The 14,053-nt window shown below is 35.5% G+C and overlaps 1 protein-coding gene across 3 annotated transcripts in view; it reads right to left on the bottom strand.

The window, feature by feature from the left end:
• RNF144A (ring finger protein 144A) overlaps positions 1–14,053 on the bottom strand; it is a 129,891-nt gene that overhangs the window by 55,648 nt on the left and 60,190 nt on the right. For 2 of the 3 annotated variants that reach the window (XM_031951189.1, XM_031951190.1), the window contains exons 1-2: positions 4,604–4,721; positions 2,601–2,746 (exon numbers count right to left, since the gene is read on the bottom strand). In XM_031951189.1, coding sequence (XP_031807049.1) covers positions 2,601–2,746; positions 4,604–4,607 — 150 coding nt within the window. In that variant the 5' untranslated portion in view covers positions 4,608–4,721. Of the gene's footprint in view, positions 1–2,600; positions 2,747–4,603; positions 4,722–14,053 lie in introns of those variants that run through there. The other variant, XM_031951191.1, reaches the window with a different exon arrangement.

Here is a 14,053-nt window from a genome sequence, read left to right as displayed (position 1 = left end):
TCTACTTGTTCAGTGCCAAACCAAACTACTAAAAATTATTTTACAAAACTAAAAAAAAAAAAAATAGTAATAAAATTCATCTGAAATAACAAAAGGTCAAGAATATCAAAGCAATTGATGAAAAAAAAAATACAAAGGATAGTAGGTTAGCAATACTAGACCTAAAACTGTATTACAGCAAACATCAAAATAGAGTGTTGTTGGATCAGTGGAATAGGTTAGACACATGGCACAATAATCAATGACTATAGCAATTTAGTATTCAATAAATTTTAAAACTCCATTTTCTGGGATAAGAACTCAGTATTTCACAAAAAGTGCTAGGAAAACTGGAAAATAATGTTAGAAATTCACCATAGACCTAGATCTCACATCCCATACCAAAATAAGGTCAAAATGGGTACATAATTTAAGTGTAACGGGTTATACTAAAAGCAAATTAGCAAAGCAAGAGATAATTTACCTATCAGATCTTTGAAGAAGGAAGGAATTTAACGCCAAAGAAGAATTAGAGGACATTATAAAACTCAAAATGGACAAACATTGATTATATTAAACTAAACAGTTTTTGCACAAACAAAACCAATATGTCCAAGATTAAAAGAGAAGCACAAAAATGGGGAAAACATTTCACAGCTAGTATATTCAATAAAGGTCTTCTTTCTAAAATACATAAAGAACTGGGTCAAATTCACAAGAATACAAGTCATTTTCCAATTGATAAATGGTCAAAGGATATGATTAAACAATTTTCAGAAAAAGAATTTAAAGTCATTTGTGGTCATAAGAAAAAATGCTTTAAATCACTATTTAAATCATTGTGATATGCACCACTTCACCCTCCTCAGATTGGCTAGAATGACCGGAAAAGTTAATGATAAATATTGGAGGGTACAGGGGAAAAGTGGAACACTAATGCATTGTTGGTGGAGTTGTGAACTGATCCAACCATTCTGAAAAGCAATATGGAGCTATACCCAAAGGGCTATAAAATTATGCATACTCTTTAATCCAACAGTACCACTATTGGGTATCCCAAAGAAATCATAAAGGAGAGAAAATGTACAAAAATGTCTGTAGCAGTTCTTTTTTGTGGTGGCAAAGAATTGGAAAATGAGTGGATGCTGTACAGTTGGAAAAGGACTGAATAAGTTATGAAAGCAATGGAATATTATCCTTCTATAAAAATAATGAACAAAGATGATTTTAGAAAGGCCTGGAAAGATTTACATGAACTGATGCTGAGTGAAACAAGCAAAACCAGGAATACATTGTAGGATGATCAACTATGATGGACTTAAGTTCTTTTCAGCAGTTCAATGACCCAGAGCAATCCCAATAGTTTTTAGATGGAAAACACCAGAGAGAGAACCATGGAGACTAAATATAAATCAACACATGCTCTATTCAATTTTTAAAATCTTTTTGTTCTGTTTTATTTTTCTCTTGTGGTTTTTCCCTCTTTTTCTGATTTTTCTTTCTCAGCATAATTCATAAGGAAATATGTAAAAAAAATTAATAAAAATAAAATTTAAAAAAGAAATAATGCAAGGAGCTGTTAGGTAGCAAGGTAGATAAAATGCCAGCTGTAGAGTTGGGAGGACTTGAATTTAAGTCTGACCTCAGATATCTGTGACTAAAATTATTTTCAAAGGAAAAAATAAATAAAAAAGAAAAAATAATGACAAAGATACAAAATGGACTACCTTAGAAGAAGACATAAAATTATTTTGTTTTTGTTTATTATTTCATTTGGTTCTGCCTTTTTAAAGTGTTTGGTGTATTATTCCTTATTTTATGTTTTGTTTGGTTTTGTTCACTGTTGGCATTTTTATAATAACATAAATATGATTATAATATTCATGAAATGAACAGGGAAAAAGAAACACACTTAGACACAGCTAGTCAAATATAAAATTGTGTTTTCTTCAAAAAAAAAAAAAAAGAGTTCTTTAGGGTTGGGGGGGGTCAATGAAAGAACTCTCCAATATCCCGAATCCAGCATCCACTTAAAGGTCTCCGTATTTCTTCATTACCTTCCAAGGCAAACCATTCTACTTCGGGATAGCTCTAATTATTAGGCAATTCTCTTTATGTTAATGAAGTAAGAAAACTGATTCAGGAAGCCAGTGTTTCATAAATGCTATGTCTATGGAAGCTTCACTATGACCACATAATAAAATCATTCTGATCTGGCACTGGGAATGAGACAACTTTCAGCAGTTGAAATACATATCTTTGCTTTTACACAGAAGGCAGCCTGGAGCTACATCTAGAAATAAGCCTGTCCAATTGAGTTATCAATCAATGTCATGTTTATTTTTTAACAGAAGAACCCATGTCTGGCTGCTATTTTTAAAATTGTGCTTGAAAATTAATTTTTTTTCTCTGTGATGTCCTTGAAATCATAAAAATAATGAATTAAAAAGCCTGAACTTGGGAGCTCTAGTATCTTCAGAGACAAATTCCTAAGAGATGAACATAAAATTAAATGGGCAAACAGAAAACAAGATCAGAAGGGCTTTCTGTTTTCTTAAGACTCCACAAAGGAAGCTCAGCCATCTACTTGAAATAATTTCATAAGTTTCAAAAGGACCAACCAGGGTACAGAAGATGCATTGGCACTGGGCTATTGTTGTCATCTGCTCCAAAGGATATTCCCCAAGACAGAGTTTACAAGACACCAAGGGATCGAGTGCCAGGTCCCACGTAGGCCTGTATCTTGCCATAGTCATCGTGGAGCAACCTAAAATGAGTGAAATGAAAGATTAGCACCACAAATGGTCATCTCACTAAAGCTCAATCACCACCACTAAGCAGATATTTACCAGCAATGCCAGTTTTATGTAATATAAGTTACTGTGACCTCTACCCAAGTCCTCCTCCAATACCTCAGTGTGTCATAGAGGCAAGTGAGAAAACACCAATTTATAGAACTCCTTTCTCAATGCTATAAGGTCTTTATGAGAAAGTTCTAAGCATCTATGGGGAGGGCTCTTAATAAAAATATAAGAAAAAAGAAATAGGTAAACATTTATAATTTTCTCTAGCAGATATAGTAACATAACTGAAAAGTCTATAGAATATAAGAATCCTGTAGTGTTTGAGGTTTTTTTTTGTTTGTTTGTTTTTTTAAGCCTTGGGCTCTGGAAAGCAAAATGCAGGCTTAAAAATTCTTCTCAACAAGGTGTCTCCCATGCAAAGGTTGAGAGCATACTTGATTCCTTGTAAGATATTACTCAATTCAATGATCCTCTGACTAAGGCAGAGGATAAGGATTGGATCTGTTATTTCTTTGGTAACAGGGAAATCCTGTAAGAAAACTCCCTCTATCAATGCAGGACATCCACTTTTTTACAATTTATATAATCTTAGAGATTTGTCTAAAGCACTAAAAAGCTAGATGGCTGGCCTAAAGTCACAAAGTCAGTATATGTCAAAGTCCAAGTATTCCAGCCCTCTATCCACTCAGCCATGCTGCCCATAATTAGAATTATCAATTGAAGACTAAAACAAGGACATCCATACTCCACAACAGTGTTTGCCACCGTCATGGAGAATGTCCCATTCAGCATCCTCTGAAGAAGTCCTATTCTTCACTGGCATGGAGGTGACCTTTGATTCTTGACATCTAAAGAAGAAGAGTGCAAATTCTGGCAGATTCTATAAAACTCAAAAGGTTTTGAGCACAATTCCAAGGACAGACAGTATCTGCTATCTGAAGATCACTCTAGCTAAGCATGGAAAAGGCTCATCACCGGTTGGCTGGCCACTAGATGATGAATTCTCTAGCCATGGAAACGCAAGAAACAAATGAAGAAATACAAAATGGCCTTTAGTATCAAGTAACCACCTGCTCTCAGCAGAGGCAATAGCAAAGTTAGGAAAGTAGGCTAAGAATCAAAGAGGCTCATCACCAGTTGGCTGGCCACTAGGGGATGAATTCTTTTATTATGGCAATATAAGAAACAGAAGAAGAAAACACAAAATGGCTTTTAGTAGTTTAGACATTCAGGCAGCAGCCATCTGTTTCTGCAGAATGGCAGGAAAGGAGGCAGAAATTTCAAAGAATCACGCAAGTATTTCCATAGCACACTTAAATTGTCAATAATAACAATTATCATCATCAACAACACCATCGTCATCATCATCATTTTCATCATCATCCCCATAATCCTGGTTACTACTAGAATTGTGCCCCAAGAAAATTTTAACAAGCCTACAGAAGATGAACTTAACAACTCACTATTTTTTCATTCAGTTATCAAAAAGCAGTTATTTTTTATGCCTTTACAATAGTTTGCAGAATATTAAATATAAAAGAATAATAGCATGATAATAGCTTGTCCCAGGACTATCTCTATCTGATTTCCACAGAAAAAAGATGAGAACAAGACTGATAATAAGAGAAGAATAAGATGACAATAATAACAATAACAGCTTATATCTATATACATAGTGCTTTAAAGTCTGTAGAGTGAACCACATACATTATTATCTCATTTGAACCTCACAACAACCCTGGGAGGCAAGTACTACAGGTATTATCATACCCATATTATAGATGAGTTTACTGAGATTCAAGAGAGATTAAGTGACTTACCCATGGTCACACAGCTAGGAAGTGTCAGAGGCAAGGTTCGAACCCAGGCCTTCCTGACTCCAAGTCCAGCACTGTCCACCAAGCCAATTCTATTTAGGTACAATGTTTCAGAGTTGTATCTATTGCATAAAGTGAGATTCACTTGTATAGTTAATCAGAGTGCCATAGTTGAAAGCTTATAATACGGGCAATTATAATTCAATGTGAGTAACAACAATTTAAATCTGTTAGACACATCAAAAGTTATATTTATAATTAAATTATCCTCTGTGCATATTTGTTGATGCTCAAATAAATATTTATTTTATTCCTTTGCCCAAGACTGCACTTGAAACTGAAGGGTAAAAAACAAACAAAAAAATATCATTCATTCTTTCAATCCATGAATCTTTGAGCTCATGTTAAATGTAAAATTCTGTTATTAGGATCTTAGGACCATGGATATAGAACTGGAAGGGACTCAAGAGGCCATGTATACCTCTGCAGAACAGCAGCTTTATTTTTCTATTAAGGGAAACTGAGGCCCAGAGTAGTGATTAAGGCAATTGAACTAGGTTTCATTCCATTCTTTCTAATGTACTACATTTTTTCTCTCTTCACAGGTAAAGTGCTAGGTCTGGAAGAAAAACAAGACACGGGACAGAATTCTCTACACAGGGCTTATAATATCATTGGGAAAAAAGGACTGACTCTCTTAAGGGCTAAATCATGAAATACGAGCTTAAGTGGCAAGGCAGCTCTGCAGAGGGAATGCATTAGGGCTGAGAGAAGGAAGAATATGAGAGGAGACTCGAAAGAAGGATAATGGAAGGAAATGGAATTGTCATGAAAGGGGGAGGGGAAGAAGATAGGACAGACTGCATGGAAATCAATGACCATGGAGTTTTCTGGGAGAAATAAGGAATATTCTAACTAACTGGAAGACACAGATAGTAGGAGTGATGGCTACCTTAGCCAAAGTATTATTAAATCCATTTCTAAAGAATATCCTTGTTCTCAAACATGTTCTGTACCATTATCTGCCCACTTTTACTCATTAATCCATTCAATGAAGTTTCAAAAAGAAAATGCATTTCCAGGGGAGTGACTTAAAGTTGTGATGCATGGGACTCATCACAGGATCAAGGCTTAAAGTCTGAAGGGCTTTAAAGAGTCATCTTCATCCAAAGGACACAAAGAATAAGGTCCTAGCACTTTACCAAACTCAATCTTTTAGTATAAGAATACTTCTCTAGGAAATAAAAGTAGTTTTTTTGGTTTTGTTTTTTTGGGAGTAAGAGGGAAGGACCACCTTACATCAAGACTTTAAAAGGATATTGTAGAAATGATCAAAGGGGGCAACTGAGCACATCTGGCCAGGGTACAGACTTCCCAAGCCTAAATGTGATATATAGCAACCCTAGAACTCTTCAGACTCTTTGTCCACCATCTCCAATCCAGGTATTAGATTTCAAATCTGAATTCAAGCAGATGGAAAAATAATAGTTTTTGCAAAGAGCATCACACCAAATCTGTGAAGTATGTACTAGAGATAATTTTGGTGTCATTTATAAATGGCAGCAGCAGGGATTTGAACCCTTATTTCAACAACTCCAAGACTGGAATTCTATCACTCCCCCCTATGCTATTCTGTTAATAGTTCCTTTCTTTCCAATTCTCCAACCCTCTCCATCCCTTCTCCTGAGCAATCACTGTTTTTTGTCCTTTTACCCATTACAATGAGAGTTCCCTTCCCCATTTCCTCCTTCTTTTCCTATCTTTAGCTCACTATCACAAATTCTCCCTCCTTTAGACTTTTTTTAAAGAGATCAATATATCTCTGGTGACCTAAATCACTAAACTTCATCTTCATGGTGGTAAAATTCTGTTTCCTAAATAATAAGCCTTTTAAACAAAATCTATAGTGAAAATTCATGGCTTATCATGGTATGCAGACATCCACAATTTCTGGCAGGGTTTAGGAAGCAGGAAAGGTTTTGAGTTTGCTTTCTTCGTACTAAGCAGGGAAAAGTCGATGAATTCTATGGTCATAGCAACCCATAAAACAAAACAAAGGATAATGCAAAATGGTCCATAGTCCTATAATACTCCTTTCTATTTCTATAATGATAGTGGCAAGATAAGAGAAAGGGGAGCAAAGAATGCCAAGAATTATACTGTTTAAAACCATCTATAAACCTTCTCTAGCTACAAACTATAGGTATTGTGTGAGATCCTTGTCCAATGACAATAATAAAAAATTTTACTTTGAAGAAATGTCTTGATAGTTTGCCATACATTAAAGCTAGAAGATAGAATGAATTTGAAACTATATGGAAGGATGAGTCCCGAGTTCTCTTGAAGAAAAGATGACTAGATTGGCAAAGCCAGTTTAACAGTAAGTTCCAAGACTGCAAGAAACAATTTCATGGGAAAATTTGGTTCTCTGGTATTGTAGTATCCATGATTAAGTCTCTGTATAAAGACCACTCACCATGACAATAATCAGAGCTTACACATCACCATCCGTTGCTGAAGAAGAGAATTTTTCTGTCTCTAAGCTCTGAAGAGCACTGGGGCTTGAAGTCAAGAGGAGAATGTCAAATTCTGGCTTTTATACTTACTAGCAATATGAAGAAGTTATATAATACCTCTGGACTCCAGTTTCCCTATCTGTAAAATATGAGAATTGAACCAGAAAATCTCTGAGATTTCTCCCTTCCAGCTCTTAGTTTATGATTCTATAAAATTCTACAAAGCACCTAATGAAAACTTCTTTAAGTGAAATTCAAATATCTATAATAACTGCTGAGTTAAAAGAAAATGTGAAAAGAAGCAAAGAAAGAAAAAAACAAAAGAAAAAATGTTTTAGAAAATGTGGATCTGGAAGAAGGAATGAAAGAAGCCAAAGACTCGTAGCTTATACAGAAGTCACAAAACTAATACGTCATCAATACTTTCTTCAAGAAAAGAATCAGAAGGCACTAGGCCTGGTGAGAACAAAATAACAGTATAACTTAAACAATATAAATCATATTTCAACATGCAGAAAAAAAATCATTATTAATGTGACAGTCTTTCTTCAATAAGCAGTTTATAAATTTAGGCCTACTATCTATAAAATCTATAAAAATAGATATATACTCTCTATAATGAGAGTTCCACTGTATGCTATACTTTAGTGAGATCACATCTATAGTCATTTTTATGTATCACTTTTCAGGAATAATATTGACATGTTAAGCCATAGAGAGTTAAGAAGAGAATGAATAGATTGTAAGCATACTCAAGAACACGTGATACAAAGACCAGGAAAAAGAATGTTTGCCCTGAAGGAAAAAAAAATAGTTTATTTAATAAATGGGTCAAATAGTCTGGCTATTAAATGTTGGTTTTTAAGTTAAATAGTTGAATTATTTGAATTCTGGTCATATAGAAAGGGGGGGGGGGGGGGGGGGGGGGGGTGTAGAATAGGCTGCCTCAGGAAATAATGACTTTGCCATTCCCAAAGATTTATAAATGGAAGATAGAGGACTAATTTTTTTTTTTTTTGTAAATTCTATAGATGATACTAGTTCCAGCATATTCAAAATCCCTTCCAATTCTCAGATTCTTTGATCATTCCCAAAATAGTAGAATCTGAAAAGAAGAATCCCTTTAGATTATCTCTATTAACATTAGGTCTTCAATATGAATAAGACAGTCTCTTCACAAGAAATGGAACTATTCCACCTGTTGTTTTCTTCTTCCTGAATTCCCACTAAAGTGTCCATATCTAATTACCTTTATTCCACGCTAAATATCTTTTATCCATTTTTTTAAAATTTCATTCCACAAACCGTTCCTTATATATATTATTCCTTAGCCCCTAAACACACACACTCTCACACACACACACACACACACACACACACACACACACTCTCTCTCTCTCTCTCTCTCTCTCTCTCTCTCTCTCTGTCTGTCTCTCTCCCCTCTCTAAACTAATAATGACAGTCTTGAAGAAAAGTCCCTCCAAGGTTACTACAGAAGGAAATGGCAAAACATTCCAATATTTTTGCCAAGAAAACTCCAATAATGTCACAATGAGTCAGACATGGCTGAAACAACTAAACAACAATAAAACCCCATGACTGTTAAGGGAACTATACGTGAAAGATATTTGAGTTGACATGAGAAAAAAGTTTCACAGAATGAAAACTCATGGTGAAAACCATAAAGACCTGATGACATCATTAAGATTACATTCATCAAAGTATTAAAGTAACTATTTCAGCATTGATTCTTTCTCCACAGACAGCTCACTGAAGACAGAGACCAAAACTGAATCTACATTTGCACAACATCTAATGCACAGCAAGATGCATGATGATTGAATGACTGAATATGACGTATTTCTAGGATTGAGATGAAGATCCAGTCATCTAGCTTTCCTGGACTGATACATTACCCAACTAAAACACCCTAAAGTTGACAGGAAATTTAGATTGTATCATTCAGAATATCCAACAATCAAATAACACCCTTTCTCTCCCAAATTATCATCTACTCTGCAGATTATTATGCATATACTTATATCTGCATACCTTGTCATCTTCAATAGAATGTAAGTTCTTTGAGGATAGGGAATGTTTAATTTCTTATCTTTTTATTCCTAACATTTAGCACTGTGCCAGGCATACAGCAGGCATTTAATAGACAGTTGTTGGCTGATATATAATACATGATCTTTATATTCCCTCTTGCCTATAATAATCCATGCTTTTATAACAGGGTTGGTCCTAATAACAGGATTAAATTAGGTAATCACACATATAGTATGGCTTTAAGAAATTTGGGAAGACACTGACAAACTCAAAAATACTACCTCTTCTATTCACTCCTTTTTAAGTATACTTTGATGAAGGTTGTTGCCACATTTATGTGGGTTCAATGCTGAAAGGTTGATGAATAAATTTCAATCATCAGAATTGGAATGCTATAGAAATAAAGAAGCTAAAAACCAGGACCTGAGGGAGGTGTAAGCCAGTTGTATTTATACCAAATAATTACTTTTCCACATGTCTACCACCGGCCCAGTTTGCAATGCCTGTGGACTTTCATTTTCTGTTTTTAGAAAATGTACGAGGCTTGAAACTACAGTCCCTGTTAAAAGATAAGACTTGCTTGGAAAAAGTAGGTATATATTTCTTATAACTCACTATGAGTTTTTGACATTTTCCTAAACAATGTTTTTATTTTAGGGAAGATTCAGAAAAACTCAATAGATGGAAACTAGGAAGGAAATAAATATGTAGTACTTCTTGCTGTTGGCCACTGAGAGGAAGGAAGTAATATACAAGATTTCCTAAACCAATGAAGATTCTTAGCAATAGAAAAGATTTCAAGTATAAAAGAGTCTCTCACTCCCTCTCCGTCTCTCTACTCCCACCCCAGTTCCCTCCTCTCCCTCCCTTTACTCCTCACCCCTCTCTCTCTTCTTAAAAACAATTATATGAAGATGGAATTCAATAAAATTCCAAAATCTAATTATGATGCTGACATGATGAAGCATGAAAGAGGGTAAGAGAATCTCAAAGTTAGAAGGGACTTCAAGGGTCATCTAGTCCTATTCAATGCTCAATAAGAATCCTGGATAGTTATATTTTTTGACAAGCTGCTATCCATCCTCTGTTCCAAAACCACCAGTCAAAGACAGGTTAACAAATGCTTTTGTAGTAGCTCATTTTACTCTGGGATAGACTCTTATTGTCAGGAAATTGTTCCTTAATATTAGTAAGTTTTTCAGGAAAATGTGCCCTTCTATAATTTCTATCCTAGTCTCCTAGCTCTGCCTTCTGGGACCAATTTCTTTTCTACACAATAAGTTCTTCAAATTCCAGAAGAAAGCTATCTCATTCCCCTTAAGTCTCCTCTTCTCTACACTGGATATCTGCACATCCCATAAAGCATTGTCTCTGGGAGCATCATAATCCTAAGGTAGGTAGGGGCAGCAACAGTTAGAGATAACTGGACCTGCGATCAGGAAGAACTAAATGAAAACACAGCCTCAGACATTTAGGAATTTTGTGAGGCTGGATAAGTCACTTAACTTTGCCTCTCTTTACTCAGTTGTTAAATGGAAATAAAATAGTATCTGCTTCCCAGGTTTGTTGTGAGAATCAAAGATAAAATATTTGTAAAGTGCTTAGCACAGAGTGTAGCACATAATAGAAGATGCTATATAAATTCTAATTCCCTTTCCTTCTTAGTGGCAATCTCCCCTCCCCTCCCCCCCAGGACTTGGAAACTGTTTTGGCCAAGCTGCCCCTGCATGCTAACCTTGAAGTACTTGTGAGTTGAAAGCTACAATTTAGTTTCAACATTATATTCCTCTCACAAGGTTTACCAATGTTTTTGTAGCTATTCTGTAGGAATCAAATAAAAAATAAAACACAAAGTTACTCACTTCCCCTCCATTTGTACTCATGTACCTGATTCTGACAAATTCTCTCATACACAAGAAAAGTCTAGCTCAGAAATATTTCCTTCATTCCCTCTCTGACATTAAGTTTAATGAATGAAAGCCCATTTTTCTGCATTATTCTTTCCCTCATATATTTATTCAGTTATGTTGAATTATTTGTGTATATAATCTATTTCTCACCCAGGGAGATAGTGTTATTTAGATGAAAAAGAAACAAAAGATCTGGATTCAAAGAGTGGTTCTGATATTTAGTAGCCAAGTGGTCTGAGATCCTTCACCTCTCTCAATTCTTTATTTATACAAGGATACTAGACTCTCCAAGATTCAAATTCTTTGACATCAAGTGAGTCACAATAATTCTGAAAATCTGAAGAGAGAGAATGCCAGCCTAATTCCACCAAAGAACCAATTTTTATCAGAATCTGTTTTAAAGAACAATTCTGTGATTTAGAGAGAGACCGAGTTTTAGGACATCATCTGCTTTCATTTTGCTTCCTCCACAACATTCTGGAAGATATCCAAAGAGGTTGAGGAGTTCATTTTTCAATACCTTAGCCCTGGGTGGCAATAATAACAAACATTTTCCTCACCACAGCTACTGGGCAGAACATTACAGCTCTGTTGCCAGGACAACCAAGATTGGAAAGAAAAGCTTTTTGGTCTAAGAGCTTTCTTATCAGTCTCTGGCATTGATATATACAATAGGGTAAACAATATGAAGGGGTGGGAAGAGTCAGGAAGCCTTCTAATCCTAATTATCAGTAGTGATTTGGGGTAAACCACTTAAATCCTCTGAGCTTTAGCTTTCTCACTTGAAAAATCAGAATAATAATATTTGTAAGAGCTATCTCAAGAAAACAGGCAATAGGATTTAATGAAAAGGGTATTTACTTGCTGTCACAGGACACCTGAGAAGTAGAATGATGGTTCTGCCCTACCTGATAAAAATGGCTGTAAATCAGTATAACTGGATATAAATCACTTCTTGGTCTTAAATTGCCTTTTATTTAAATGAAAGGTATTAAAGCAAAAGATCACTAAGGCTCCCTCCTTCTATCTATCTATCTCTAAAGCCTGCAATTTTGTCTATTCTGGTTCTACCATTTCCTAGCTATGTCTTAAATAAGTGCTAGTTTCTTACACTTTGGATTGGGACCCCATATGGGAGTCATAACAGAATATAAAGAGCATGAAATTATGAATTATTATCAACAAATGTCAAATCTGTATACCTATTTTATATACAATATATTCATGGTCATATAAAAATTTTTAAGGTAAAAAGAGTCATGTATGGAAAAAATTTAAGAAGCTTTTCAAATAAAACATTTCTAAGCTTCATCTGTAAAATAGGAACAACACCTGCAATGATTATAGAGTTGTTAAAAGGAAAGTAAATTAAAAGGTATAAAAGCATTATGTTAACATAAGCTATTTTTCTTACTACTGAGTCTCAGCAAAAAATGTATCCCATTACATGTTCCTCCCCAAAATGAATGTTATGCTGCAAGTATTTAAGTGTTCATTCTGCTATTGTGATATTCACCTAGAAGAAAAAGAAATCTTACAAATAGAGAAATTAATCACAAGATGGGAGAACAATTGTTTCTTCCTACTTCTTCTCCTGACTAAACCTCTTTTGTTTTCATTGCTCAGTCATCCTCTCTGTCCCTATATAGGTGGCATATACCCTAGGATTCTGTCTTGTGTTTTTCTCTCTTAACACTCTCTTCTTCTCTGCTTAGTCTCAATTCTTACAACTCTCTATTTGCAGATTATTCTGAAATCTTCCTAACTAGCTCTCATCTTCTTCCACAATTCCAGTACCTTCATCTCCAATTGCCTCAGTTCCAGTAGCCACAATCTCCAATTGTGAGAGACCCTTTCATGGATTTACTTGAGGCATATCCAACACAAGAAATCCAAAACAGAACACACTCACTCCCTTTCTTTCCAATTTTCCTTTTCCTATCCAAGTTACCACTACCCTTCGAGTGGCCCAGGCTCACTGACTTAGAAGTGTCCTCATCCCCCTCTCTCCACCCCATTAACCAATCAGAAGCTAGTTCCTCTTAAGTCTACCTCTACAACAATTCTCAACTCTCTCTCCTCTCTACCCAAAGGGCTCCAGTTTAGGTCTTCATCATCACTCCTCCACAACACTGCAAAAGCCTCCTTTCTTGACCTCCCTGCATTCAGTTTCTCCCTGGTCCAAATCATCTCTAAACTGTGATCAAGCTAATTTACCTAATGCACAAATCTAAACAGCTAATTGTGTCTCCAGAAGCTATTGCCACAAGATAAAATGCAAACTCCACTCTTTTGCATTTTAAACCTTTTAAAAATATCTCTAACAAATCTTTCAAGGTTAATTATACATCACTCTCTGCATCAAATTAAATCAGTCTACTGGTTGTTTTCTCAAAAATAGCTTGGGCTCTCCAGCCTCCTAGTCTTTGTCCATAAAGTTGTCCCTAAAGGATAGAATGTTTCCCCTTCTTAAATTTGCTCTCAGTATCTCTCCACTACCATAGGCTCACAGGTGCATTTTCTCTAGCTCTCTCATAGCTGGAATGTTTCCCCACCTCTGTTATGGGCCAGAACTTGAAACAAGATACTAAGTGGAATTGAGGAGACAATGATTAAATCTAGTTTAGCATTGATTTAATTCCACAACAAATAATGGTTTCCTAGTGATATAATGATTGGTTTATACTCATTGTAGAGCATATAAGCTAAGAGCTTCAGCCAGGATTGATTGGGGGAGATTCAGAAGCCAGAGAAGGCAGGCGGGAGCTCTAGCTCTTGGAACCAAGGAGAGAGATAGGCCTCTAAGAAAACTAGCCGAGCCCCAAGTGAAGGAGATAGGACTTTGAAGTAGACAATAAAGGATTTGGACTTTAACACCTGACTGCACTTGTGGTGATTACTGAACTGAAACGAAGGCTGCTCCCAGAGACACCAAGCTAACCAAAGAGAACATTACACACCTCCACTTCACCTGA

The sequence above is a fragment of the Sarcophilus harrisii genome, chromosome 2, assembly GCF_902635505.1.
Source record: "Sarcophilus harrisii chromosome 2, mSarHar1.11, whole genome shotgun sequence".
In the NCBI taxonomy this organism is placed as follows: Eukaryota; Metazoa; Chordata; class Mammalia; order Dasyuromorphia; family Dasyuridae; genus Sarcophilus; species Sarcophilus harrisii.
Note: the sequence above shows the minus strand (reverse complement) of the source record. Positions and strands in the feature narration are given on the sequence as shown.